Source organism: Fusarium oxysporum, chromosome 2 (genome assembly GCF_000149955.1).
Source record: "Fusarium oxysporum f. sp. lycopersici 4287 chromosome 2, whole genome shotgun sequence".
Classification (NCBI taxonomy): domain Eukaryota; kingdom Fungi; phylum Ascomycota; class Sordariomycetes; order Hypocreales; family Nectriaceae; genus Fusarium; species Fusarium oxysporum.
Window position 1 is genome coordinate 4,071,030 of NC_030987.1, and position 23,514 is coordinate 4,094,543.

The following is a 23,514-nucleotide window of genomic DNA, read 5'->3' on the forward strand; positions in this document are numbered from 1 at the left end:
GGATTTCCTGTTGTAAATATCAATTGCTGCCGCCCATTGCTATGTAGCAGAACTTGTTGCAGACATAAGGGACTGGTGGGAATTCGATATAGACGGTGGAAATTCCCCGACTGCTAGAAGTAACCTGACGACTACCAGTCCTGGTTTGATTAAGACAGCTGGGCCTAAGCATCCTTTAAAGATCTACCTCTTTGGAGGATCTTCCTCCTCCAAGGTCAACCCGACAGTGACTCCCCCTAACTCTTTTGCTCGTACCTTAGTGTTACGTCAAGATGGGTTATGATATCGAGGTTAAAGTTCGCTACTCTGATATCCAAGGCGCTCAGCTTCATCACTTAAATATCACTGGAGCGGAAATGCTGCTGCGCAGCTATTGCATGGATAAACCAGATCTGAAAGAGCAATTCAAGCTCAAGATACAAATATGAAATCAAACGCTCGATAGTAGCAAATGGATTAGTGTTTGACGGTTATGCAGGAACATGACTTGTAAGTGAGTGGCAAAGCCGTGGCGGCCACTGGCAGATGAGAAAAACTTTCGTCCTACAACGTCGGGGGGTTTTTTTTTTTCAGCAAACATCAAACCGAAAACATGAACAATTCTTCTTCACATTATTGACATTTCAGTATTATTTTCCTCTCAACCTTCCAATAGTCTCTCATTTCTAACAGTCAAAGAAGCCCTTTTAATAAAAACAGCGACCAGTAAGCAAGCAGCATCAAGCATGTTTTCCCTTTTTTACGAAAGAACTTACAACCTCTCTAAGTTCACCAAGCAAGAGTCTTTCCACTTGCTTTCGCCAAGTCAATACATTCTCGTTTGGCCACCACATCTGTCAACCGCCCCAACTCACACTCAGAGCCAGCATTTCACTCAACATCAACGATTCCAAATTCTCGCATCCTCAAAACACCATGCACTCTCTCGTCGTGAATATAAACACCAAAACTAAGCGAGCATGCCAACAAGAGGACGACACGCCCCGGCCCCGTTGGCCAAGTGGTAAGGCGTCGCACTCGTAATGCGAAGATCACTGGTTCGATTCCAGTACGGGGCATCGTTACCCCAGCTGTCTCAGACAGTTGAGTCCTCTGTTTTTGCTTCCTCGATAGATCGTAATATCATGTCTTTTTGCCTCGTGGTAGAATTAGAGCTAGAATCCGGGGTCGGGCCGCTTGGTTGCCATTGGCTGGCCCTGTTTGTGATTCCTTCTTCTGGCAACTGTGACCTCACATGCTGGGTGTAACTGGAGGAAAGGTTGAGACAACGCTGATACGATTCCAATTCGAAATGGCACTCGTTATTATACACCTATGTCTAAGCAACTATCCTTCCCCTTTCCCTCTTTGGCTCTTCACTCTCCAACACCAACGGCCCTCCTCCAGGTCCGCTTGCATCTAAGCTAACCGTCACACCCTTCCTCTCACCCACAGCTCGTATCGACTCTCCCAAGTTTCTAAAGTCAACTTCACAAGTCTGAGCCTGATTCTCGACTCCATCCTTGACCTCCCGGATCTCAATACCAGGATATGGTAGCCAACCTTCTCGAAGGGGAATCATTATGAGTGGAATTTCAGCTTCCGTGTCGGATGTTGAGGACAGAGGGTCCTTCTTTGAACCTGGAATGACAAGGTGACCTTTTCGACGGCCACCGAGAAGCCATGTATCTCCTGCGGCAGCGACTTCATAACTGTACTCCACATCCTTCTTGTGTTGCATCTCAGTGTCCCATATCTGCGTCCACCTAAGATGCAGTGTAGCTGGAAGCATCTGATTAACCGCCACAGTTGGGACAGCACCGGGTTTCTGATCCATCAGTTCCGTTACCGGAGTTTGCAGCTCAATATCTGCTGTATGTAGAATCGGCAGCGAAGGTATCTCGACCGGGATGAGAAGTGTGCAGGGGTTATCAGGCTGCGCCGCTGAGATTTGAACCTGGGGATTGGAGGCTTGCCATTTCCTTATAGCAGTTGAGATCTTCTCGGTTGCATCCACCTGCGTTCCAGGTACCCGTCCAATGCCAGCAAAGTACTTGTCCCAAGGAACGTCAGCCAGAAAGGCCGTAGGCACTGCACCAAGAAGTGCAGCGCGCTCGAGATCAATGGGTTGCAGGGACTTTGCTTCTCTCACAACCAGCAATGTGATGAGTTTCGAGAACGATGCTAAAGAAGGATCGTCAAGAGCATCAAAGATGGACTTAACAAGTGCCTCCTCGATCTCCGTTTGGAGAATGTTGTAGTAGAGTTTCAAGTACATAGTTCTCGCCGCCCGTTTACTCGATCTAACGTTAGTCTTCCTCTTGATACGATAAAGTAGCGTCGCGGGTTGTTTTGAAAACACCATTGTTGTATCAGCAGGAGGAACGCCAAACTCAGATTCGAACAAATCCGAGGGCATCAGTTCACTCTTGTACAAGCGTAGAGGGCTGTGGCTCGCTGTAGACACATTGAACCGAGAGTAAAGTGCATTATGCTTGAAGACATCTTGCACATTGACACCTAAAGCCAGAGAGATGGGGATGATTATCGACTTTGCAAACGTGTACTGTTGACCCGACTCAAGCGTGTACGCGACGTCGACCTTAGCAGACACATCAGCGATATCATGCTCAACCGAGTAAGGGAATCGTAGAGTGATGCTTGACTCAGCGGCAATCTCGTTGAAGTAGATGATACCACCCGCCTCGGGCTTCTTTGCAAACTTAACATCTGAATCGATAACTTGAGCTTCAAGAGTTAACATCCGCAAGCCACCAGTGGTGGGCCTGAGACGGATCTCGCAACTCTTGATTGAGTTCCAGCCTGGGTTGAGAGTGAAGTCCAATGTGTTGTTCTTGTCTAGGGAAGTGTGCCTTGTAGCTACAAGTTGCACATCAAGAGCACCATCTCGGTGAAAGATGACGACTTCGGGATGCTTGAAGATATCAGTAGTTTGTGGAGGTGGTTGGTTGATGTCGCGTTCAAAGTGAAGGAAGAGGTTGCTCGAGAAGAGTCCAAGATGATCTATCTTGTATTTTCCGGGGATAACAGACTGCAGTCATTAGCATCGTCTTTCATAACGAGTTGAGAAACTTACTGTGCATTCCACTGTGATGCTATTCTGGCCAGGTTGTAGAACAATGGCTCCCTTTCTTGAGAAAAGCAGCTCCTTAGTAGGCCCCGGCTCAGAAGCTGTGGCTCGCACGTCTATTCCATCCAACTTAATTTCGTCCGGCAACAAACACCATAGATTGATGGTCAAAGAGCATTTGTCTTCCTTGTCAAAATATTCAGGAGCACCTGCAAGCTCGATGTTTGTGAAGAAGTTCGACAGGTGCACCTTGACTTGTGAAGACAATGACGAAGCCAGGTCAAACAAGTTACCAACGACTCCCTTCATAGACATTGCATCCGCAGGCTCAGGCTTGCCGAGCCTTGACACTCGTTTTGAGCGTTGTTCTAGCCGCTCCTTTTCAGCTGCACAAGACTTGGTCAATAGCTTGAGAGCAACACGCACGTAGTCATCCTTTGACTTCATTTCACGAAGACAGTGGAGATACATGACAAGCATAGACAACTCGAGCGAGGTCCAACCGCTCTCGCCGAAGAATGGTGTTGCTCGATAAAAGTAGGAAGCAGCAGTACTATACTCCTTGAGATAAAAGTTGAGCACAGCGAGATCTGCCATGCTTGCTTGCACTGCGTGATCATGGTTTGCAACAGTATAGTGTCGAAGCGCCTTGTCTGTGAGAATCTCATACAGACGGTAAAAATTCTCTGGGTTATCAATGGCAGTCTGGAGGAGATTGTTGTTTACACCAGCGTCCAATGGGGGGATTTCCTCTGAAATTCCACTTGCAGCAGGTTGATCATCAAGACTAATTTCTTCGAAGTCTGCCTCAGCTTCTGCAATGATAGGTGCTTCTTTCCAGCCATCACTCCAGCCACGCTTCTTACCCAAACCATCAAGAATGCTTCGTGACAGCATATAAAGCTCGGCGCGTCTAGCGGCGAGATCTTCAAGACCTGCCTTGAGAAATTGTGACTCCTGATCATTGTTGATCTTTGGCATGCCCGGGCCTGGGAATACCCCTGGGCTTAGTGGAGGACGAGTCCCAGGTGCTGGGCCTGTTGACACATGAAGAGATGTAGTTCGGGCAGGATGCATCATAGTCTTGGGCTCGGGGATGGAGGACTTTTGCTCCTGACTTTGAGGTGGAGCAAGAGTTGAGGGAGGGATAGGAAGAGATTTTGATGCTGTCTGCGCAAGGATTTGCTGGGCAACTGAGAAGGCGAATGATGCAACCACATTGTCAATGACTTCTGATAGGTTAGGATCGATAGGAGAGTCGTCCTCATCAGACTTGTCAGATGCCACAGCAGTCAAAATGTCTCGTCGCATAATCTGTGAAACTGCCGGGATGAACTGTAAAGTCCTTCGACATATCTCACCAAGACTTGCCAGGTTTTCTGTTTCTTCAGTATGTTTAGGAGGGGGCGCCAGAGGCGCGACTCCGTGCAAGACTGAATCCTGTTGCTCCTTAAGCTTGTCGAGCAGATCATCTCGTGATGACCAGGCGTTTCCAAGCCGCAAGAGCAATGCCATTTGTCGCGCAAATATATAACACCGGAAGTCAAATACTGAGACATCGTTGGCTAGAATTTTGTCTCTATAAGCCTTCTTGGTAGCACTGATGGGTATCTCATCAAACTGCTCCTTGATAGTCTCATTCGACTGAAGATCCACGGCCTCTTCGTCTTCTGTGTTTCCACCAGGTGCTTTGGCAAGAGCGGTTTTAACAATCTCCTTGAGATCTTCGGTGTAGCTGAGCATTGCACCTCCATGTCTCGTTGGCGAACCTTCGTCAGCTTGTTCATTGACAACAGAGTCAAGCCCAACACTGAGCTCATCGTATCCCACCAAGGCGTCCTCTACTAGACCAACACTCTCGAAACCTCTTGCCAAGCCTTCTTTGAGGATAAAGAAAGTGCAAAAGTTCCATCCCGGTAAACTTCGTTGACCGTCTTTTTCCTTGATATCTTCTTCGTACTGTGTCACGCGCAAGTCGAATGAGGTGAGAATAAGACTCTTGAACTTGGCAATGAGCTCCGCCCAAGCATTTTCAGCATCATGCTCATCTTCCGAATACCCTGTTGGCACCGCGGGGACGACTCTCGGTAGCTGATCGTACGGAAGATCGTTGATTCCAATTCTGATCTGTGCAACTCGATCTGGTGCCGTCTTTCCAAGGCCAGAAAAGTCGGTACGGAGCTTCTCCAGAAGAGGTGTTGAGCCGGTGCGCCATCGCGGAGTCGACTTCTCTGAAGTATCCTGCGAGCGAGAGCTGGTCCTCGGTTGTGTCGACGCTACCGTATTGGGGAGCACCACGTGTAGAATCAAGTAATCGAACGCATCGTGCTTCTCTTGTTTGCTATTTCGTTTCGGATTGCTTGATGAAGGTATCTGAGTCTTAATCCATTCTCGAATTTCTGCTCGAACGGAGGTTTTGTATGTTTCATTGTCGTCGCATCTCACCAGTAGCACCTTAAGATACGGTGTCCGCCGCAGACCAGGAATTTGATGCCGTCTTTGACTCCCTATTGCCCTCGAAGGCAAAGACTGCGCGTCTATCTGATCAGCAGAAGACGCCTGACCACCAAAGTTCTGTTGTTGAAAGCCATCATCGAGCGTGCTCCCTGATCGTCGAAGGGTATGAGGAGAAGAAGCTGATCCAGGGTCATCCCCCTGAAGAAGCTCAACGTGAAGTGTATCAATAGATCGTAGAGGTCCAGCATGCGATTGCCAGTTCAAGTTTCGCAACGGTAAGCGAGGAATCAACCCAGGGGCGAGGAGTTTATAAACATCGTGAGGATCGAAGTACTCGACTTGCGACAAGGTGTCGTGTTAGCGGACATCTCAAGGGAGGCATAAGGTTTACAGGGGAATAAACGGCATAGAAGCTCAGGACTTACCAGTCACTTTTGACGTCGAGAATGGCTGTTCCATGGCAAACAGCTCGAATGCGCACTTGTCATTGCTGTTTGTCCAAGTAACAGTGAAGGTATCTCAATCGAGATGGTGTTGAACCGCTAAAGCTGTCCCGAACGAGCTCCAGTGGATAATGATTGGAGACCCCTGTTGACGTAGAGGTACCTCCCTTAGCTCATCTTCATGCGCCGGAAGCGGCATTTGTCCGGTCCCAGGCGGTGAGAGCACGTACGTTTTACGATTGGTTGAGTGCTATGACGCTATTTTCACTTTGACGGCGGGGTGGCGGCAGAATCTTGGAGGGGCAACATTTTGTCAAGGAATTGCGACTAATAAGCGTGTTAAACTTCTTCGTTTTCTCTCATTCCAAGCCGTTTTACTCCAAAGCTTGAGCCTAATCATGTCTTCTCTTAAGGCTGTCAAGTACACTCGGGGCCAACTCCAGGTCCTCGACCAACTCCGTCTTCCTCACGAATTTCACTACGATGATGTCTCCAACAGAACAGAGGCCTTCGACAGCATCGCAACTATGCGAGTGCGAGGTGCCCCTGCTATTGCCATCGTAGCAGCCCTCGGACTGGCTGTTGAGCTCCACAATGGAAGCATCACAGCTTCAAACGCTGAAGATACCATTTCTCAAATCGAGGAAGCTCTCGACTATCTCAAAGAAAGCCGACCTACAGCTGTCGACTTGACCAACGCTATTAACCAGCTCAAGTCCACAATAAGGGCGGTTGGAAGCACTGCCACCAAGGAACAGGTTATCACAGCTTTCATCGAAGAGGCTGAGAAGATCTTTGAGAAGGATCTCCAGACCAACCTCTCCATCGGTGATCATGGAGCTGAGTGGCTGCGAGCCCAAGCTGGTGCTTCTCCTGACAAGAAGATCTCGGTCCTCACACACTGCAACACTGGATCCCTTGCTACATCTGGCCACGGCACTGCGTTGGGAATAATCCGAACTCTTCAGTCCAAGGATCTTCTCCAACACGCCTTCTGCACAGAGACTCGACCTTACAACCAAGGAAGCAGACTCACTGCTTTTGAGCTTGTCTTCGAGAACATTCCCAGCACTCTCATTACCGACTCCATGGCTGCTTCACTCTTCCGCAACCGCAAGCAAGAAAAGAACATTGCCGCTGTCATTGTCGGTGCTGACCGTGTCGTTCGCAACGGTGACACAGCTAACAAGATTGGTACTTACCAACTCGCTGTTCTGGCCAAGCACCACGGTATCAAGTTCATCGTCGCTGCTCCTACAACCAGCATCGACCTTGAGACCGAGACTGGCGATGGTATCAAGATTGAGGAGAGAAAGAAGGAGGAGCTTACACAGGTCACAGGAGCTGTGATCAAGCCCGATGGTACCGTCGATGAGAGCAGCAAGGTCCGTGTTGCTACCGCTGACCAGCGGATCAACGTGTGGAACCCTGCCTTCGATGTCACTCCCGCCGAGCTCATCGACGCCGTGGTCACAGAGAAGGGCGCCATTGAGAAGGGACCTGATGGTAACTTTGACTTCAGCAAGATCCTGCCTGAGCGCTGGGCCAAGATTACTGGTGCATAAACCAGCTTTACAATGTCATTTCATTTGAGCGGGCTATCATATCCAACATTAGACTAGAGCAGCGGAAAATTGGGTTTCTATTTATTGCTTCAACGCATGAAGAATCAGCTTTTGGTATCCTTCAACGGCAGTTTCAAGATCAGCAACGGTCAAGTTCTCCCTCGCGCCATGTGCAACAAGAATGTTTCCTGGGCCATACAGATACCTCGTGTGGTCACCCTTGAGGTTGGGAATGTCGGTTCCGTAGTTGACGGTGATTTTCTCGAAGCCTGAACCTGTTAGCGACGCTCTCACAAGATTTCGGTGTACGTACCATCCACATCGCAGTTTGCCTCCACAGGTCCGTACCCGTGGGTGCAGTCGAAAATGAAAGCATCCTTGTCAACCTCGTCAAAGATGGCCTGGATTTTGTCATGGACAACAACATGTCCATCAGCCTGCTTTCCGCTCGCGACTCGGACAGCCAGTCCGACCTTGGCCTCCTCAGGAATGACGTTAGAGGCCACACCGCCATGGAATCGACCAATGTTGACAGTGGTGTTACCAAACAGCTCACTGCTACCAAGGTCGGTGTCGAGGACTTTAGCGAATGCTCGAATCATCAGCTCGTTGGCTGACTTGCCGAGCCATGGGTAACCACTGTGACCGGGGAAGCCCTTTGTGGTAACGTCGCAACCCAACATGCCCTTGTGTCCGCAAGCAAGCTTGAGCTCGGTAGGCTCTCCGAAAATAACAGCGTCGAGACTGTACGGGAGCTCCTTGGTCTCAATCGCCTCGCTGAAACGGCGCATGCCGTCGCCCTTGACCTCCTCGCCTACAACGAACAGAAGGACAAGCTTATGGGGGTCGATCTTTCCGTGCTCGATAAGATCCTCAACTGCAGTGATTTGAGCTGCAACGCTACCCTTGGCATCCACGCTGCCTCGGCCGGTGATCATGGTCTCTTTTGTAACCTCCCCATCATCAATTCCATATGGGATGTGCGGCGGCACAACATCAATGTGGCTGCTCACGCAGATCTTGGGATCGAAAGTCTTCTTTCCGTCTTGTCGCCAAGCCAGCACATTGAACCTCGGCTTTCCTTCCGGCGTATTCTCAAAAGGCTCAACTTCCTGACGCGAAGTAGTATATCCCTTCTTCTCAAGATATCCCTCAAGCCAAACACCAACATCATGTTCAGTCCCAGAAACCGAGGAGGTCTCAATAAGAGACTTGTGCAAGCTCAGTAGCTCGGATCGGTACGAGGGCGCATCGTCGTTGCTGGCAATGGCGTCGGAGGAAGGCTGTTGGTCCCAATCTCCAAGAACCTGCTGCCAATCGAATGCAGTGGCCAAAGAGGCCGAGGCCAGAAAACTGGCGACTGTTGCGACACGCATCGTGGGGAAACAAAACGGGTTTGTGTAGCTTAAAGTTTTGGAGTGGAGGTTGGGGAATAGAAGGGAGCTTGGTTCAATTGAGCTCGGATATTGGTGGAGAAGTGCGGAATGACGCAAGTGGCCGATGTCGGGGTTGTCTGGGGTACCTGGATGGTCTGGTCAGATAAGAACACAGGTAGGATGTTCTTTTGGAGAGGACAGTGGCATGATATAGTAGCTTCTAGACAGGGAATATCGTAATTGGAAGGTGACTATAAAGCGGCTTATAGACTGGCGAACTCCCAGGTCGCCCCGCACATTGGATAAACTGTCACAGGAACACTGTATTGCTCCTTCGAATAGCTTTCTATTCCGGTTCGTTCTACATACAAGACAATACTCTCGCATCTCCTAGCTCTACCCAGCCTATAAGTGTTGCTGGTTCTCTCACACAAGCAAGTTGCAAGATCAGGCCGCGACAATGGACCTAACCTACACCTTAGGCTGGCCATATCCGCTTCGAACTTACATGACGACTTTTCATACCAAATATGTTTGATGGCACATTAGCATTCCTATAGCTTGGTTATCCCATCCTTCTTATTAACTACTCTTGGTCTCTATTTGAACGGCTTTGAGTCAAAATTATGACTTTCCTCTTTTACCGATTCCTTCGCGTACCTTGCTTGGCTCGAGTGTTATGACATGAGCAGTGAAATGCTTGACTCTACAAGCTCTGGCTTTACAATATTGCACAACCTGTTACGCAAGAAATATCGGGCCACGGACCGTCATGTCGGCTTGTCCTTCCGATCAGAGCCGACTAGTTCCACGATGTTGGAGATAAGCGTAATGCGGGGTTGATAAGTTGTTCTTTTTTCACAATTCGAGAACTGACAACAAGGATATACTGTCTTTCCTGTTTAGGGATCTATTCTATTGATCCTTGTTCTTTAAGAATTGATGGAGCATTGAAGCGGACTCTGTTGCTATTTTGCTTTGGAAGCTTGACCCAAAGCTTGAAGATCAAAGTTCCAATTTCTGGTGCTTGGTCATATTCCGAAGATTCCGGCCAAAATTCCCTTTCTTCGATATAAACAAAGAATCTTACCTTTTTCTAAGGCATCTTTACTATTCTGTAAGTTTTATTATTACCCCTTGAAAGTTCTTGGGGGGCTCTAGACAAGTTGAGAGGAGAACCCGTGCCTTGCTCATCAGCCTGTAAGCCGTGGTGTAGCTAATTCGGATTATCAGATAATTCTTTAACAAAGTGAAGCAAATACAGCCAGGAACATACCATGGGGTCTCTTGAAGATGATGCATGGACTGGAACAGCCTATGTTCAAGGTCGAGCCTCAGCCAGACTCCTCGCGAGTGACCTTGAGCTAAGCTTCTGGGGAGGCGTTGAGCCCCAGACGAGTGAGATCATTGATCGACATCATCCCTTGAGTGGACAGCATCTCCAAAATACTATCCTCGCTATTCCAGGAGGTCGAGGATCATGTACTGGCAGTGGTGTTATGCTCGAGCTGTTGCTCAACGGCAAAGCTCCTGAGGCAATCATATTCGAGCGAAGAGAAGACATCCTCACTTTGGGGGTTATGATTGCAGAGGAAGTCTTCAGCCAGTCCGTTCCTGTCGTGGTTCTGGACAAGGAAGACTTTCGACATCTCATTCGAATGAACGGGCAGATGATATATGTGGACGACGGTTACGTTTCTACGCACCCGCCATCGAAACACCGAAAAGGTTCGGTGATAGACACAGAAAGCGGTCTTATTCTGGAGACGACACCGGCTCTAGAAGGTATCAAACTCTCAACATTGGACCAGGAACTTCTGAGGGGAGACTACGGCGAAGCATCCCGCGTCGCTATCAGAATCGTCCTCCGCATGGCTCATCTCCTTGGTGCAACACGTCTCATGGATGTAACGCAAGTCCACGTCGACGGGTGCGTCTACACTGGTCCCGCAACACTCGCCCTAGCACAGCGACTCCGCGACTGGGGCGGTAAAGTCCGAATTCCCACAACACTCAACTCTTTGTCAGTTGACCAAAAGCGCTGGCGAGCACTCGGTGTCGATACTACTTTCGGAGAAGCTGCTGATGCGCTTGGCAAGGCCTATACAGACATGGGAGCTAGACCAACGTTTACGTGCGCGCCATATCAGCTTGAGAGTGCGCCTAAGCTTGGCGAGCAGATTGCTTGGGCTGAGTCAAATGCTGTTGTTTATGCGAATAGTGTTTTGGGGGCGAGAACTATGAAGTATCCGGACTTTCTAGACATCTCAATTGCTTTGACAGGAAGGGCCCCTAAAGGGGGTCCTCACCTAGGTGTCAATCGACTGGCTTCAGTTTGTGTGAAGGTCATGGGGCTGGAGGACACGACAGGTCTTGACGATTCATTCCCACCATTACTGGGATATTATGTTGGAACGTTATCGACGAGTCGCATTCCGGTGATAGCGGGCCTCGAAAAATTGGGCCTTTCGACGGACGACTTGAAGGCCTTCGGTGCGGCTTTTGCTACGATATCGAGCGCTCCAATGTTTCATATCGTCGGTGTGACGCCAGAAGCGACCACTCTTGAGGCTGTTGTAGCTCCTGACTTTACCTATGTTGAGGTCAAGACAAGAGACCTAAGTACTTGCTGGGACAAACTCAACAGCGCACCAAGAACCCAACCTATTGATCTTATCTCACTGGGAAACCCGCACTTCTCACTTTCCGAGATACGAAAACTCGCCAATCTTTGCGAAGGGCGACAAAAGATCACTAGCGTATCAGTAATAGTTACATGCGGTCGATCAGTGTACAAACTCGCTGAACAAGCAGGTCTTATATCCCAACTAGAGGATTTCGGGGTGCAGATATTGACAGATATTTGCTGGTGTATGGTAACCGAGCCTGTCATCCCAACGGCGGCAAAGACAATCATGACCAACTCTGGAAAGTATGCTCATTATGGACCTGGGCTCACGGGGAGAGGGATGTACTTTGGAAGCCTTGCAAGATGTGTTGAGGCAGCTTGTTCAGGAACATATGAAGCTGAAAAACCAGGGTGGCTTCAAATCAAAGCACTTATATAGAAGACAAAGCCAATATGGAATTCCCAAGAGGCGACAAGATTTTACTGAGCAGTACTTCATGAATCAACCCCCGCCCCTTTTCTAGCAGCCTTCTCCAGTGTAGGCTCAAGGATTCGTTTGCTTGATGCATCGAACAAAGAACCAACCCAAAGAACAGATTTCAAAAAGTTATGAAGTTCAGACCATGAACATATCGCCAAACCATCCATAACCTCCAAAATCCACCCCTTAATGGCTTGATCACCGCCACCTTGAACAGAATTTGTTCTCCAAATCATCAAAAGCCACAAAAGAACAGTAGAAGGCGGCCGAGTCGCGGCCTTCTTCAACTCTATTAAGGCATCCGTGAAGGAATCATCCAGATATGCTTGCCTTTGCTTCATATCCCTCCATCGAAAGAAGATAGATGCAGCGAACGTCATCATTCCAAGTCGGAAAGCATTCTCTGAAGCTGATTCGGGAGACAGAGCGAGTAGTCGGTACAGAATAGATACCATGACTTCGCTAAAGATATTGGGTTGAAGTTTCCGACCAGTTTGGCTGGCGATGTTGCTGAGCTTTGCGAACTCTTCGAGATCTCTCCATACGTTTGATAATCTAGGATCAAGAGTTTTCAAAAAGGCTTCCATGTCGTGGTTCGTATCCGGATGCTTCCTTTTACCGCGAACGAAATCTTGACTGGAAAGGTATGGGTTCCAGGACATGTCTTTGTCGAAAAAGACTGGCTTGCAGCCGAAGCGAAGGGCTAGGCCAATATCAACTCTACCACATGTCAGATATTGTCCAAAGCAGTAGAGATAAGCACTCACCTGCAAACTTTGGCCGGTAATCTGGGATTATCAAATCTCAACATCTCAAGCCCACCCCTTAAATCCACTATCCTTGCCATACCAGTAGCATGGTTCTCAGCTGCTGTCCGGTCACCTATCATCTCAGCTGCTAGGCCCAGGATAACAACTACCATGATAGTCGCGTCTGAGATGGACGTTGGGTCTTTGGGATTGTTTATTCTTGCTTGAAGAAGCCTGAGCGTTTTCAAAAAGTGAAAGTGTGCAAGGCTACCGTAGTCTCGTCCGAGAAGCATGTCGAAGTACACTTCTACCGAGAACATGATAGAGTGAAAGTATACTTGGTCGACCAGGAGGTTTGTAGTCCAAGATGATTTCATCTCATCTACTTGGAGACATATCTCAGAGGGATATAATGATCCTCTCATCCCATGAAACGCTACTTGATATTAGCTCAGACAAATACTACATGATAGAGGGACAAACATCGAAAGATGTCATTTTCCATGTATGCCTGTAAGGGCTCAGGAAAATCAAGTAAAGAGAAGTTTGTCCCAACGCGACCTGGAATAGTTCCGTCAGGAACCTGCAACACCATGCACTCTTTTTGGTTTAATATCCATGACTTGACTTGGCCCTTATTTTTTCGAGCCGAGTTAGAGCGTGCATGACTTCTCACAATTCTTTGGTTTTTCTTATCAGATTTAGTTGAAGGCGTCTGGGCAATGAACGTAAAACTTTGATCTGCACAAGATTTAGCAAATGCTGCTGTCTGGTGCGGAGAGATCTTACTGTGTGATGTCTGCTGCCTTGATTTTAGCATGATTTATGTAAACATGCAAAACATAAGCTGATGGCGTCGATTTTACAATACCTCAGAGTGAAAGAGTTGCTGGTGCAAGCTTGAGTTGAGTATGTCAGCTCACCTTACTGTAGATGTCATCCCGGATTTCGGGCTTATTAACTCCGAACGCTTATGACAGAACTACAGTTCTGGACACTCTAATAAGCCACATTATTAACATGGGCATAACCGTGATATTGTTGTGTCCATAATCGAAAGGAAAGCCTTTCATCTACATACATTAAACCGAATACCGCTCATTATTATAGCAGAGGGTTGCGGAGGGCCAAGATATACACAGTTTGCCTCAAGTCAAATACCACTTCTCTGCAATTAGGTTCAAATATTAGATACGATGTCCTTGGCGCCAGCAAAATCCAACTCCTCAAGTGTCTCGTTCCAAACCTGATCAACCAAGACATCACCATGTGTATAAAACCAACCCGCCAGCCTACAATTCAAGTTAGCAATCTCCAACATTCATTAAGAATCAACTCACGGTGCAATCTCACAACTCATCAAAAAGCACCCATGAGACTCCTTTCCATGTCCATAAACAGCATTAGTATAGCTCGCAGCACCTCTATCAACAGGTCTTCCACAAATCGCAAAGAACGCCCCTGCAAGCGCTCCAGCAACACCACCAAGTTCATGATGTCCTCCAAGATTAGTACCCTTTGTAAGACCTGGGTCAACCATGTTGATAATCACATCATCTGGACTGACGACCTCGCAAAGCTTCACGACGAATAGTTGGTTGAGAAGTTTTGACACGCCGTACCGTTCTTGGGAACCCCAAGGCGTGATCTTGGGATCGTCGAAGGATGCAAGGAGTGGACGTTCATCTTTGTTTGGGAATTTGCAGAGATGGGCTGTGAGAGAATTCACTGTGGTAAGACGAGGTGGTCTGTGGCCCGAGGTTTTGGTCTTGAGGATGGGGATAAGAAGGATTGTGAGAAGAGCGGTGCTGATGTGGTTGACTTGAATACCAACTTCGTGACCTGTGTCGGGCACAAGCTCGAAGTTAGAAGGCGAAAGGCCAGCGTTTAGAATAACAAAGTCAATGCGAGAAAGCTCAGTGTCACATCTCTTGGCAAAAGCTTGGATAGAATCATAAGATTGCATATCAAGTTGCCAAACGTCAATCCTAGCAGACGGCGCGATCTTTCTCAGCTTCTCAGCGGCAGCATTTCCCTTTTCAATAGATCTAACTCCCATTATGAGATGAGATAGACCCAGGGAGAGAAGTTGCTTTGAAGCTTCGAAACCAAGTCCTGTGTTTGAGCCGGTGATGATGGCTGTGCCGCCTTCGGCTTGGGGGTATTTCTCTCTGGTGGGAAGGTCGATGGTGGTGCGGAATTGGTTCTTCCAGAAGACGGGAAGCCAGAAATCCGGGAGGGGAGACATTTCCCTTGAAGGGACGTTAGTTGAGGGCTTTTGGTTCTTTTGACACGGCATTTTGATGATGGTGATCTTGAAAAGACTGGCTGAAGAATATGAAATCTTGGGGACGCAGCAGTCGAAAGGGTTGAGAATGAACAATCTTCTTGGCTAACAGTTACTATAGAGAGAGACATTCTACACATTTTATACCCAAAATCTAATTTTATGGCGTTATATAAACTGCTGCTCTTCGTCGGATTCTAGACTGAAGCATGCTGAAGCTGTCCTAAATAGGAAATTGAAAAAGTCTTGGCATTCTTCCAACGTCGTCATGGCCAATCAGATGCTTGCAGCACGCTCACAGACGACAATATCACAGCCATCTCAGATGCGCCGAATTGCGTATGATGCGTGATTGCCTTATGTTCAGGTGATGAGAGAACGGAGTTAAGTAGACTGTTCGCACGAAGTCCGGAGATGCTGTCTGTTCTTGTTATGATGGTTCGGTCATGGAGCACCCATGATGTGTCCAAAAGCCTAGGCCAACAGACAAAACACAGAAAGCCCGTACCTTCAATAAGGGTATACTTGCTAGATAAAGAATCCAACTTTCGCCAAGAATGCGAGATGTAATTCTTATCAGAATTATTTGCCGATCTAGACGGCAATGTAATACACGCCCTACAACATAGTAGTTGATCCCCTATGATAGGGACAGTCTCTAATGTAAGTGAGGCCGAGGATAAGTGGTTACCCACTCACATCAAGTCAAAAGCAACATTTCTATGCGTAGTTTCAACAATCACTATCTCTAATCTTCCGTTTATACCCACTACCGTATCCTTCCAAGTGCCCCGAATCTCTCCCGATCTATCACCCTCTCCAGCTTATCTCTCCACAGCGGATAACCCACGATATGCCTCTCCCCGCCGACTCCGACTCGGAAGCTACATTTACCACCGACTTCACTGTCTCTACTGACTCGCTCTTCAAAACACACGCCAAAAAGCAAATGACATGTTTTTACCCCTCGTGTCCCTTGCGCCCTACAACACACTCACCCAATCACTAACCTCAATGTCAATGTCTTGGCTCTCAAAGTGGACCATGCCATTCGTGCCCCGCGATGCCGGCAACGGAGGGGTTCAAGGGTCGAGATACTTTATTATCGAGACGATTCCCTTGGCTTTGGTGTTGTAGATAACTTTTGATATTCAATTCTGTTGTATTGTACAAGACAAAATGACTGTTGTTACTCTTCCCGAACCCTTTGCTAGCATCCCCCGAGAGAACTTTCTCTTCGGCGCATCGCCTCTCCAGCCCCTCCCCAGAATATCCGCTGCTCTCGGCGGAAAGGTCAATGTCTACGCGAAGCGCGAGGACTGCAATTCCGGTCTCGCCTACGGTGGTAACAAAGTCCGAAAGCTAGAGTACGTAACTTCTCCCAAACTCATTCACAGCATAGCTAATCGGAGATAGGTACCTCGCTGCTGAAGCGCAAGCCCAAGGCTGTGATACCCTCGTCTCCATCGGCGGCGTCCAATCCAACCACACCCGCGCCGTAACCGCCGTCGCTACAAAGCTCGGTCTCAAAGCCGCCACCGTCCAAGAACACTGGGTTGATTGGGAAGACCCTGGTTATGAAAAGGTCGGCAACATTCAGCTCTCGCGACTCATGGGCGGTGATGTGAGACTTGATCCTTCGACATTTGGTATCGAGCACAAGACAACGCTTGCCAAGCTCACAGATGAGCTTAAGAGCAACGGTCGCAAGCCCTACTATATCCCCGCTGGAGCTTCAGACCATCCCCTTGGTGGTCTAGGTTTCGCGCGATGGGCATTTGAAGTTGAAGCCCAAGAGAAGGAATTGGGAATCTTCTTCGACACCATCATCGTATGCGCCGTAACAGGCTCTACATTCGCCGGCATGATCGCCGGATTCAAACTCGCCCAAAAGAACGGTTCTCCCGCGCGCAAAATCATCGGCATCGACGCCTCTGGCAAAGTGCAACAAACATTCGACCAAGTCCTGCGCATCGCCAAAAACACGGCTGCCAAGATCGGTCTCAGCGAGGACGACATCACAGCGGACGATGTGATCCTCGACCCCAACTACAACGCCAAGATCTACGGTATTCCTGACGAGACTACCATCGAGGCTATGAAGTTTGGTGCTGCCACTGAGGCGTTCATCACGGATCCTGTGTATGAGGGTAAGAGTTTGGCGGGCATGATGGATTTGATCAAGACGGGAAAGATTGCGAGTGGGAATGTGCTTTATGCTCATTTGGGAGGCCAATTGGCGCTTAATGCTTATTCTTCCCTGTGATTTTATACATGATAGATTGTGATTTGAGCGTGAATAGAATTGATCGAAAAAATGCCTATTTCTAGAATAGTATGAGTTTCTGGGAAGCAGGGTAATTGATAGCCTGTGGCACGTTATCATCCATCATGCTTATTAGAGCTCTCAACCTGTCACCTTTGCATTCCTTCGACTTTCTTCCTTTTGAACTTTCTAATAACTCAAACTCAAGTCAATTCGCAAAAGATACGAAGAATGGGCGATTCTCGAGACACCAAGGCAGCTGTTCTATCTGCTCTAACAGACTTCTTCAACATCTCACCCAAGAGTCCAAAAGATACCCGCAACCACCTCCTCGAGACCTCTTACGTCATACAGTCCACCCCAGACACTATCGAGCAGACAACACTAGGAGAGCTATTCCTCAGCGACACAAAGCAAAAGGGTCACCTCGAATGGGCCATAGATGAACCTCAAGAACTCTTCATCCATGAGAAGCTCGCCGCAGCCTGGACCGGGTGGTCTATCCGCGCCGATGATGGTACTATTATCAGCCACAAGAAGGGCATCCTCGGATTAGCTTACACCGATGGACGCTGGAAGATCTCAGGTCTAGCTTCAACAGAGCGCTCTTTGGAAACACCCGACCCAGATGATGAATCAACCCTAACCCAAGAAATCATGAAACCCATCAACGCTCTTCTAGATGACTTCTCCCGCCCAGACTGGGGCGTCCTCAAACAGTGGTTTCTTCCCAACGCTGGTGTAACGCTGTACAGACCACCTGCTGAGCCAGCACCTATGACTATGGAGCAGTCCATCGTTCGTCTGCAGGGTATGATCAGGAGTGGTATCACAATCCAGGAAAAGCTTCATGATATCCAGGTTAGAAAACACGGAGATATTGCGCTGGTTTGGGCGCCGTTTGTGGTTGAGATTAATGGGGTGCCTAAACATGATGGTGTTAATGCTTTTACGCTTTTGAGAAGGGAGGGGAGATGGGTTTTTAGTGGATGTCAGGACTATGGTGTTGCTCTTCAGTAAGTAATGACTGCTGGGCTTGCTTCTCGTCATATGTCTGGGTTTGATCTGGTGAATATCTGTGTGAAGGATGAGGCTGGTCTATTTATTTGGTGCTCTGCCTGGAGGCGATGAATCAGAAAGACTGAAGCGGATGCCTAGTTATTTGCGACCGATAGCGTTTCTGTCCGTTTTGTTTGATATTAGATTTCTACACAGGTGAAATAGTGTCTAAGCCATAAGAAATTTCTCTTGTCCTTTGGGAAGTCGGGTGGCATGGTTCAACAGGCGCACACGATGCGCATGGGCATGAACCCCCCTCTGCCAGCCAAGATACGGAATGATATCCTTATAGCTCTCTAAAGAACAGCACGTATTACAATTGTGCAGATCACACCTGGGAAATTCTCAAAGGGAGTCAAAAGAGGCAGAGTGTGTTTATGCACAGATGCTTTGTTCGGTTGTTTGTATCATCACACTTTTACCAACCATGCAGGTACCATGCAGGCTCCCGTTTCTTTGCGTACGTACCCTGAAAGGTACCTTTATGCTGAAAAACACATCTGTTATCTCCTTGGTCAATAAAATAAGGATTGTCATTGGCTAATTATTGTCACATTTGCTCTCCTTTTTGATCTGAATCTTGCCCTCTTGCAGCTATTCCAGCTACTAGCTTTAGGAGCTTCAATACCACCAAAAACGTCAATGTTTACTACTTTAGATTCTTCGGAGTGCTTCCCTGTCCTTAATCTACTTGGTTCTTTTTGGCTATTCTCATAATGAGGCATCGCCTGTGTTCTAAACAGGCTGGAGTCTGTGTGCTGCTGGTTTGTTCACGCGAAATCCAAGGACAACAATAGAACTGCTTGCATTGAGCTTTGGAACGCCCATGCCCATGCCACTGGTAGCAATCAATAAGACAATAATCTCTCAAATAGAACAATACTGCTGCATCCCACTTTCTATGTCTAACAACTACCTCAATGACAATTCCTTGACGATGCCACACAAAGGAACGGAAGACATAGCAGCAGTCTTTACTTTATCGTCCAAGCCAAATCAAGGTTGTTAAAAGTCTTTCGGGTTTAATGTTTACTGCAAGGCGCAGGAGTTGCACGCTGCATTATTCGCACAAGGCTGCCATCTGTCAGCAAAGTCCAATCATTCATCTCATGACAAAGCCTACGAAACTCAATACCATCCATGTGAGCAAAGAGTCAGAAGGCTGGTATTCTTTGCTTTTGAAATTCATTGGCTCTTTCAGCACCTGGGTGCTTTGTTTATTGGTAGGTACGCTGAAATAAAGCCTAGGTACCTTAGGGAGAGGCTTCCACTGCCATCCTGCAACTAGCACTGCAACAAGCGTCTATCACCTATCACACTCTTTTATATTGTAGTCCCAATCAACCAGGCAACCATTTCTATGCGACTATAAATCTAAATTCCCATCAACATCGAATTCTTCTTCTCTACATTACCTTCGCCCCACTCAACCTTCACTTCAACCAGCACTGAGTACTTCCGTCTCATCCTAACTCATCCACTCCTTTTCATCGCCCAACATGGCAGACATGTCCTACGAAGATACTCAACATCTACTTGACTCTATTACCAGCACGGGCTTCGACCACCTTCTGAATGACCACAAGGATGACAATGCTACTGAGGAAGTTGACGAAGATACAAAGGTATCTATGCTCATGGACCCCAGCAACTCCAACTTTCAGAACCATCAGGCCCAACATGGAATTGAGAACGAAGGTCTGCTGGCATCTAATTCTTTTGAGAAAGAGTTTATGGACGCATGCAAGGCAGCAAATGCCAGGATCCCAAATTCTTCTGGGTCTGATGCACAGTTGAGTGGTCTTGACAACAGTGGTAGTACTATCGACGAGGATGTTGTCCAAGGTCCTGTCTCTACTGCTCTCACACCTGCGACTCAGTTCTCTTCGCCCACGAATCCTAAGGACTACCTACCAAAGTCGTTCCAGACACAGCCATATCCGCCACTTAGTAATCAGGCTCAGTCTTACCCTGTCCCGATGGGTCAACCATTCTATGGTCAGACGGCCCTTCAGCAAATGCAACCCTTTCCAGTACGACAACCCACTGGCCTTGGCGGACGTCAGATTAGGCAAACTCAATACCCCCAGCAGCAACTCTTCGTCTCCGTGAACAATCAACTTCGTCAACCTCTCCCTGGGCAAGTATCTCACCCAGCCTTCCAAGTCTCTCAACCTCACAAACCCCCCTCCCAAGCACCACCTCGCAAAGGCCCTGCCCCCGGCGAACCAACCCGTCACAAGATCCCAGCCAACCCAGCCAACATCAAAGCCCACACTTTAGAGCAGCAGTCACTCCTCTCAGAGCTGGAGCACTTCACCCACGAATACCAGGGCTACATCACGAACCCAGTTCAAGCTCGCCACATAGGCAACATCTTTCTCTCCCTGGCACATCATGAAGTAAAAGTCACTCCGCCAGACATAGATCCCACATTCCCCCGAACGCACGAAGCGTACCGCGCTCGTGTGCAGGAACTCTTCATGGCTATTGTTGACTGGTCGAATCCTAGGGGATGGCGAACGAAGATGGGATCGAAGCTTGCTGCGCAGTGGGTTGAAGAAGTCATGACCTATCGAAAGAATGTTGGGCTTTCTGTTGAGCCGTCTGATATGCTTGATCACCAAATCGAACCTCCTCTTGATAGGATGCCCCCGGTGAATGAGCAGTGGAAGAACGTCGTTCATCGTCAGTTGTCCAACATTGAGATTGAGATTCTCAGTTCCAAGATTCTCGTAAGACTGTCCTTTATTTACATGTAAGCTCTACTGACTAGAGTCATAGGACTCAGCCATGTTGTCGCAGCAGGATCGGAACTATGTTCCGCTTTGGAGCAATGCCGAGTGTCAGTGGGAGCAGTTCGCTAGTTTTGGAGAGCGTTAGGAACGCCTCGTGAACGCGTTTCGAGTAAGCCACCCCCTTTCACTTATCAACCAATAACTAACTTGGCTAGGACAACAAGGTTTTGATTCACTCGGCTCTACGCTCATCGTGGCTCTCCCGAATCACCAACTCCCCGGTTGCCGAGCTTGTCGTAAGTATATAACCATGGTTTTATGATGTGAGTACTAATGTGAAACGCAGCGCAAGGAGAACAATAAGGCTGGTAATGACAAGAAGCGAAATGCCGCTCACCGTCAGAATGGCAAGGGTGCGAAGAGACCTCAGAATGAAGAGAGTGAAGGTGAAGAAGAGGGTAGGAAGACGAAGAGGAAGCGAAACTGATCGTTCAATTTGATTGGTGATATGGTTCTTTTGTGCCTATATACGATGGCTATACCGGGTGTTTTGGGGTATTTTCAGTTATGATTTTCGAAATGGTGGCATTTTGGCATCATTGGATGGCATTATAAATAAAGCACCTTGGGGTTCGATTTAGACAGCATAGACCTACACCCGCATGGGATTGACACGCATAGCTTGTTAGTTATACCTCCCCAAAGGAACACCTTTTTTTTTTTCCAGAACACATAAGGGACTCATGACAGCAGAAACAAATGGGAGAAATTTGTTATCAATTATGGTGTTAAAACACCCGCTTATACCATCCATGCATATCTAGCCGAGTTGATCTTCTCAACTACCCTCAATTTTCCTTACCCTTCTTTTTTCATGTTGAATCCCCATCAACGCCAAAATCAAAACACCTCTTTTTCACGGCCTACCATCCTCGTCCAGCAAGCTTCTCCTCGGGCTTCATGCTATCGCAGTTAATTCCCACCATAGCCTCGCCAAGCCCCGTGCTAGTCTCGGCCAGCACCTTGGCATCCTTATAGTGTGTAGTCGCACGCACGATAGCCTTGGCCCGCTTCGCAGGGTCGCCGGACTTGAAAATACCGCTGCCGACAAACACACCGTCGCAGCCGAGCTGCATCATGAGCGCGGCGTCAGCGGGCGTGGCGACACCGCCGGCGGCGAAGTTGACGACGGGCAGACGGCCTAGCTCCGCGGTCTGGCGGAGGAGATCGGCGTCGACTTCGAGCTCGCGGGCGAGTTCGCGGATGCGGATTATACCACCCTCGGCGAGTGCGGCCTTGGCTTGCGCGATTTGCTTGTTGACTGTCTTCATGTGTCGCACGGCCTCGACGACATCGCCGGTGCCAGCCTCGCCCTTTGTTCGGATCATAGCAGCGCCCTCTGCGATTCTTCGCAGCGCCTCACCGAGGTTTCTGCAGCCGCAGACAAAGGGAACACCGAAAGTGCTCTTCTCAACGTGACTCTCGTCATCGGCGGGGGTGAGAACCTCGGACTCGTCGATGTAGTCAACACCAAGAGCCTCGAGGATCTGACACTCGACAAAGTGGCCGATGCGGGCCTTTGCCATGACGGGGATGGTGACGGCTTCTTGGATCTGCTTGATCATGGCGGGGTCTGACATACGAGCCACGCCGCCGTCTTTGCGGATGTCGGCGGGGACTCGCTCGAGGGCCATGACGGCGCATGCACCGGCTTCTTCGGCGATGCGGGCTTGCTCAGCGTTTGTGACGTCCATGATGACGCCGCCCTTGAGCATCTGGGCGAGACCGGCCTTGACGGTGAAGGAGGACTTGGCCTCGCCGTTGGAGGCGGCACCAGTGTTGGAGGAGTCGTTGGTCATGGTGAAGGTATAGTATGAAGTAAAAGACAAGGTAGTGGGGGTGTGAGGGTATGGTTTGAGTTGGAGAGTTGGAGTGACAAGAGAGGGGAACGGGTAATTATAAGTTTTTTCTTTCTCCTATGCACTATGCAGGTAGAGTCAATGACTAGAAAGGGTATTACTCAAAGAAGAAGTTGACAAGAACAAATCTTAGAGTTTCTCCTAGTCTGACTGTTAGGTACCCCTCCGGCCCTCCGCCTCCGCACCCGGTATACGGCGCCGTGAGTGCGGAGTCAAAAAGGGTCCAACTATGACACCAATTTACTGCAGCCGCGGCCTCCGAATATGCAAGTCTAATGCGCCATAGCCCCTCTGCAGAGCCCAAAACCCGCCGGCATCGAGCTCCGGCCCATCTTTAAGCGCGCCCTACAGCAACAGTAATTGGATGAATCATTGACATGTGCCGATGTTTAGAGGCGGCAATTGTCGGGAAGACGAGGCTCAAAAAGGCCCTTGGCTTTGCAGGTGAGGAGTATCCAAAGAGGGGGATATGCAT

The 23,514-nt window shown here is 48.6% G+C and overlaps 10 protein-coding genes and 1 non-coding gene across 11 annotated transcripts; 6 read left to right on the plus strand and 5 right to left on the minus strand.

The window, feature by feature from the left end:
* Positions 1 to 986: 986 nt before the first annotated feature.
* FOXG_19850 lies at positions 987 to 1,058 on the plus strand. Its single transcript has one exon. It is a non-coding gene; the product is annotated as a tRNA-Thr (tRNA).
* A 181-nt stretch (positions 1,059 to 1,239) lies between these two features.
* FOXG_08644 (uncharacterized protein) lies at positions 1,240 to 6,152 on the minus strand. The gene is made up of 3 exons (XM_018387662.1): positions 5,953 to 6,152; positions 3,077 to 5,865; positions 1,240 to 3,031 (listed from the first exon to the last, which is right to left on the minus strand). Exons 1-3 carry the CDS (start codon positions 5,984 to 5,986, stop codon positions 1,319 to 1,321), a joined length of 4,536 nt encoding a protein of 1,511 aa, XP_018245552.1. The 5' UTR covers positions 5,987 to 6,152; the 3' UTR covers positions 1,240 to 1,318.
* A 73-nt stretch (positions 6,153 to 6,225) lies between these two features.
* Positions 6,226 to 9,963, minus strand: FOXG_08646 (acetylornithine deacetylase). The gene is made up of 2 exons (XM_018387664.1): positions 7,849 to 9,963; positions 6,226 to 7,804 (listed from the first exon to the last, which is right to left on the minus strand). The coding sequence occupies exons 1-2, from the start codon at positions 8,909 to 8,911 to the stop codon at positions 7,617 to 7,619; spliced, it is 1,251 nt and encodes a 416-aa protein (XP_018245553.1). The 5' UTR covers positions 8,912 to 9,963; the 3' UTR covers positions 6,226 to 7,616.
* On the plus strand, positions 6,369 to 7,535 carry FOXG_08645 (methylthioribose-1-phosphate isomerase; the record flags this gene model as incomplete). The annotated part of the gene is made up of 1 exon (XM_018387663.1): positions 6,369 to 7,535. The coding sequence occupies one exon, from the start codon at positions 6,369 to 6,371 to the stop codon at positions 7,533 to 7,535; it is 1,167 nt and encodes a 388-aa protein (XP_018245554.1).
* A 225-nt stretch (positions 9,964 to 10,188) lies between the features above and the next one.
* FOXG_08647 (uncharacterized protein) lies at positions 10,189 to 11,979 on the plus strand (the record flags this gene model as incomplete). The annotated part of the gene is made up of 1 exon (XM_018387665.1): positions 10,189 to 11,979. The coding sequence occupies one exon, from the start codon at positions 10,189 to 10,191 to the stop codon at positions 11,977 to 11,979; it is 1,791 nt and encodes a 596-aa protein (XP_018245555.1).
* On the minus strand, positions 11,886 to 13,681 carry FOXG_19851 (uncharacterized protein). The gene is made up of 4 exons (XM_018400133.1): positions 13,560 to 13,681; positions 13,254 to 13,511; positions 12,789 to 13,206; positions 11,886 to 12,741 (listed from the first exon to the last, which is right to left on the minus strand). Exons 1-4 carry the CDS (start codon positions 13,588 to 13,590, stop codon positions 12,036 to 12,038), a joined length of 1,413 nt encoding a protein of 470 aa, XP_018245556.1. The 5' UTR covers positions 13,591 to 13,681; the 3' UTR covers positions 11,886 to 12,035.
* Positions 13,682 to 13,950: 269 nt separating this feature from the next.
* FOXG_08648 (uncharacterized protein) lies at positions 13,951 to 15,069 on the minus strand (the record flags this gene model as incomplete). Its single annotated transcript, XM_018387666.1, has 2 exons — positions 13,951 to 14,062; positions 14,111 to 15,069. The coding sequence occupies 2 exons, from the start codon at positions 15,067 to 15,069 to the stop codon at positions 13,951 to 13,953; spliced, it is 1,071 nt and encodes a 356-aa protein (XP_018245557.1).
* Positions 15,070 to 16,236: 1,167 nt separating this feature from the next.
* FOXG_08649 (1-aminocyclopropane-1-carboxylate deaminase) lies at positions 16,237 to 17,323 on the plus strand (the record flags this gene model as incomplete). The annotated part of the gene is made up of 2 exons (XM_018387667.1): positions 16,237 to 16,424; positions 16,474 to 17,323. 2 exons carry the CDS (start codon positions 16,237 to 16,239, stop codon positions 17,321 to 17,323), a joined length of 1,038 nt encoding a protein of 345 aa, XP_018245558.1.
* A 231-nt stretch (positions 17,324 to 17,554) lies between these two features.
* Positions 17,555 to 18,343, plus strand: FOXG_08650 (uncharacterized protein; the record flags this gene model as incomplete). The annotated part of the gene is made up of 1 exon (XM_018387668.1): positions 17,555 to 18,343. One exon carries the CDS (start codon positions 17,555 to 17,557, stop codon positions 18,341 to 18,343), a length of 789 nt encoding a protein of 262 aa, XP_018245559.1.
* A 1,538-nt stretch (positions 18,344 to 19,881) lies between these two features.
* FOXG_08651 (uncharacterized protein) lies at positions 19,882 to 21,755 on the plus strand (the record flags this gene model as incomplete). Its single annotated transcript, XM_018387669.1, has 3 exons — positions 19,882 to 21,117; positions 21,336 to 21,416; positions 21,467 to 21,755. 3 exons carry the CDS (start codon positions 19,882 to 19,884, stop codon positions 21,605 to 21,607), a joined length of 1,458 nt encoding a protein of 485 aa, XP_018245560.1. The 3' UTR covers positions 21,608 to 21,755.
* Positions 21,756 to 21,828: 73 nt separating this feature from the next.
* FOXG_08652 (pyridoxine biosynthesis protein PDX1) lies at positions 21,829 to 23,361 on the minus strand. Its single transcript, XM_018387670.1, has one exon. It carries the CDS (start codon positions 22,977 to 22,979, stop codon positions 22,044 to 22,046), a length of 936 nt encoding a protein of 311 aa, XP_018245561.1. The 5' UTR covers positions 22,980 to 23,361; the 3' UTR covers positions 21,829 to 22,043.
* Positions 23,362 to 23,514: the final 153 nt, after the last annotated feature.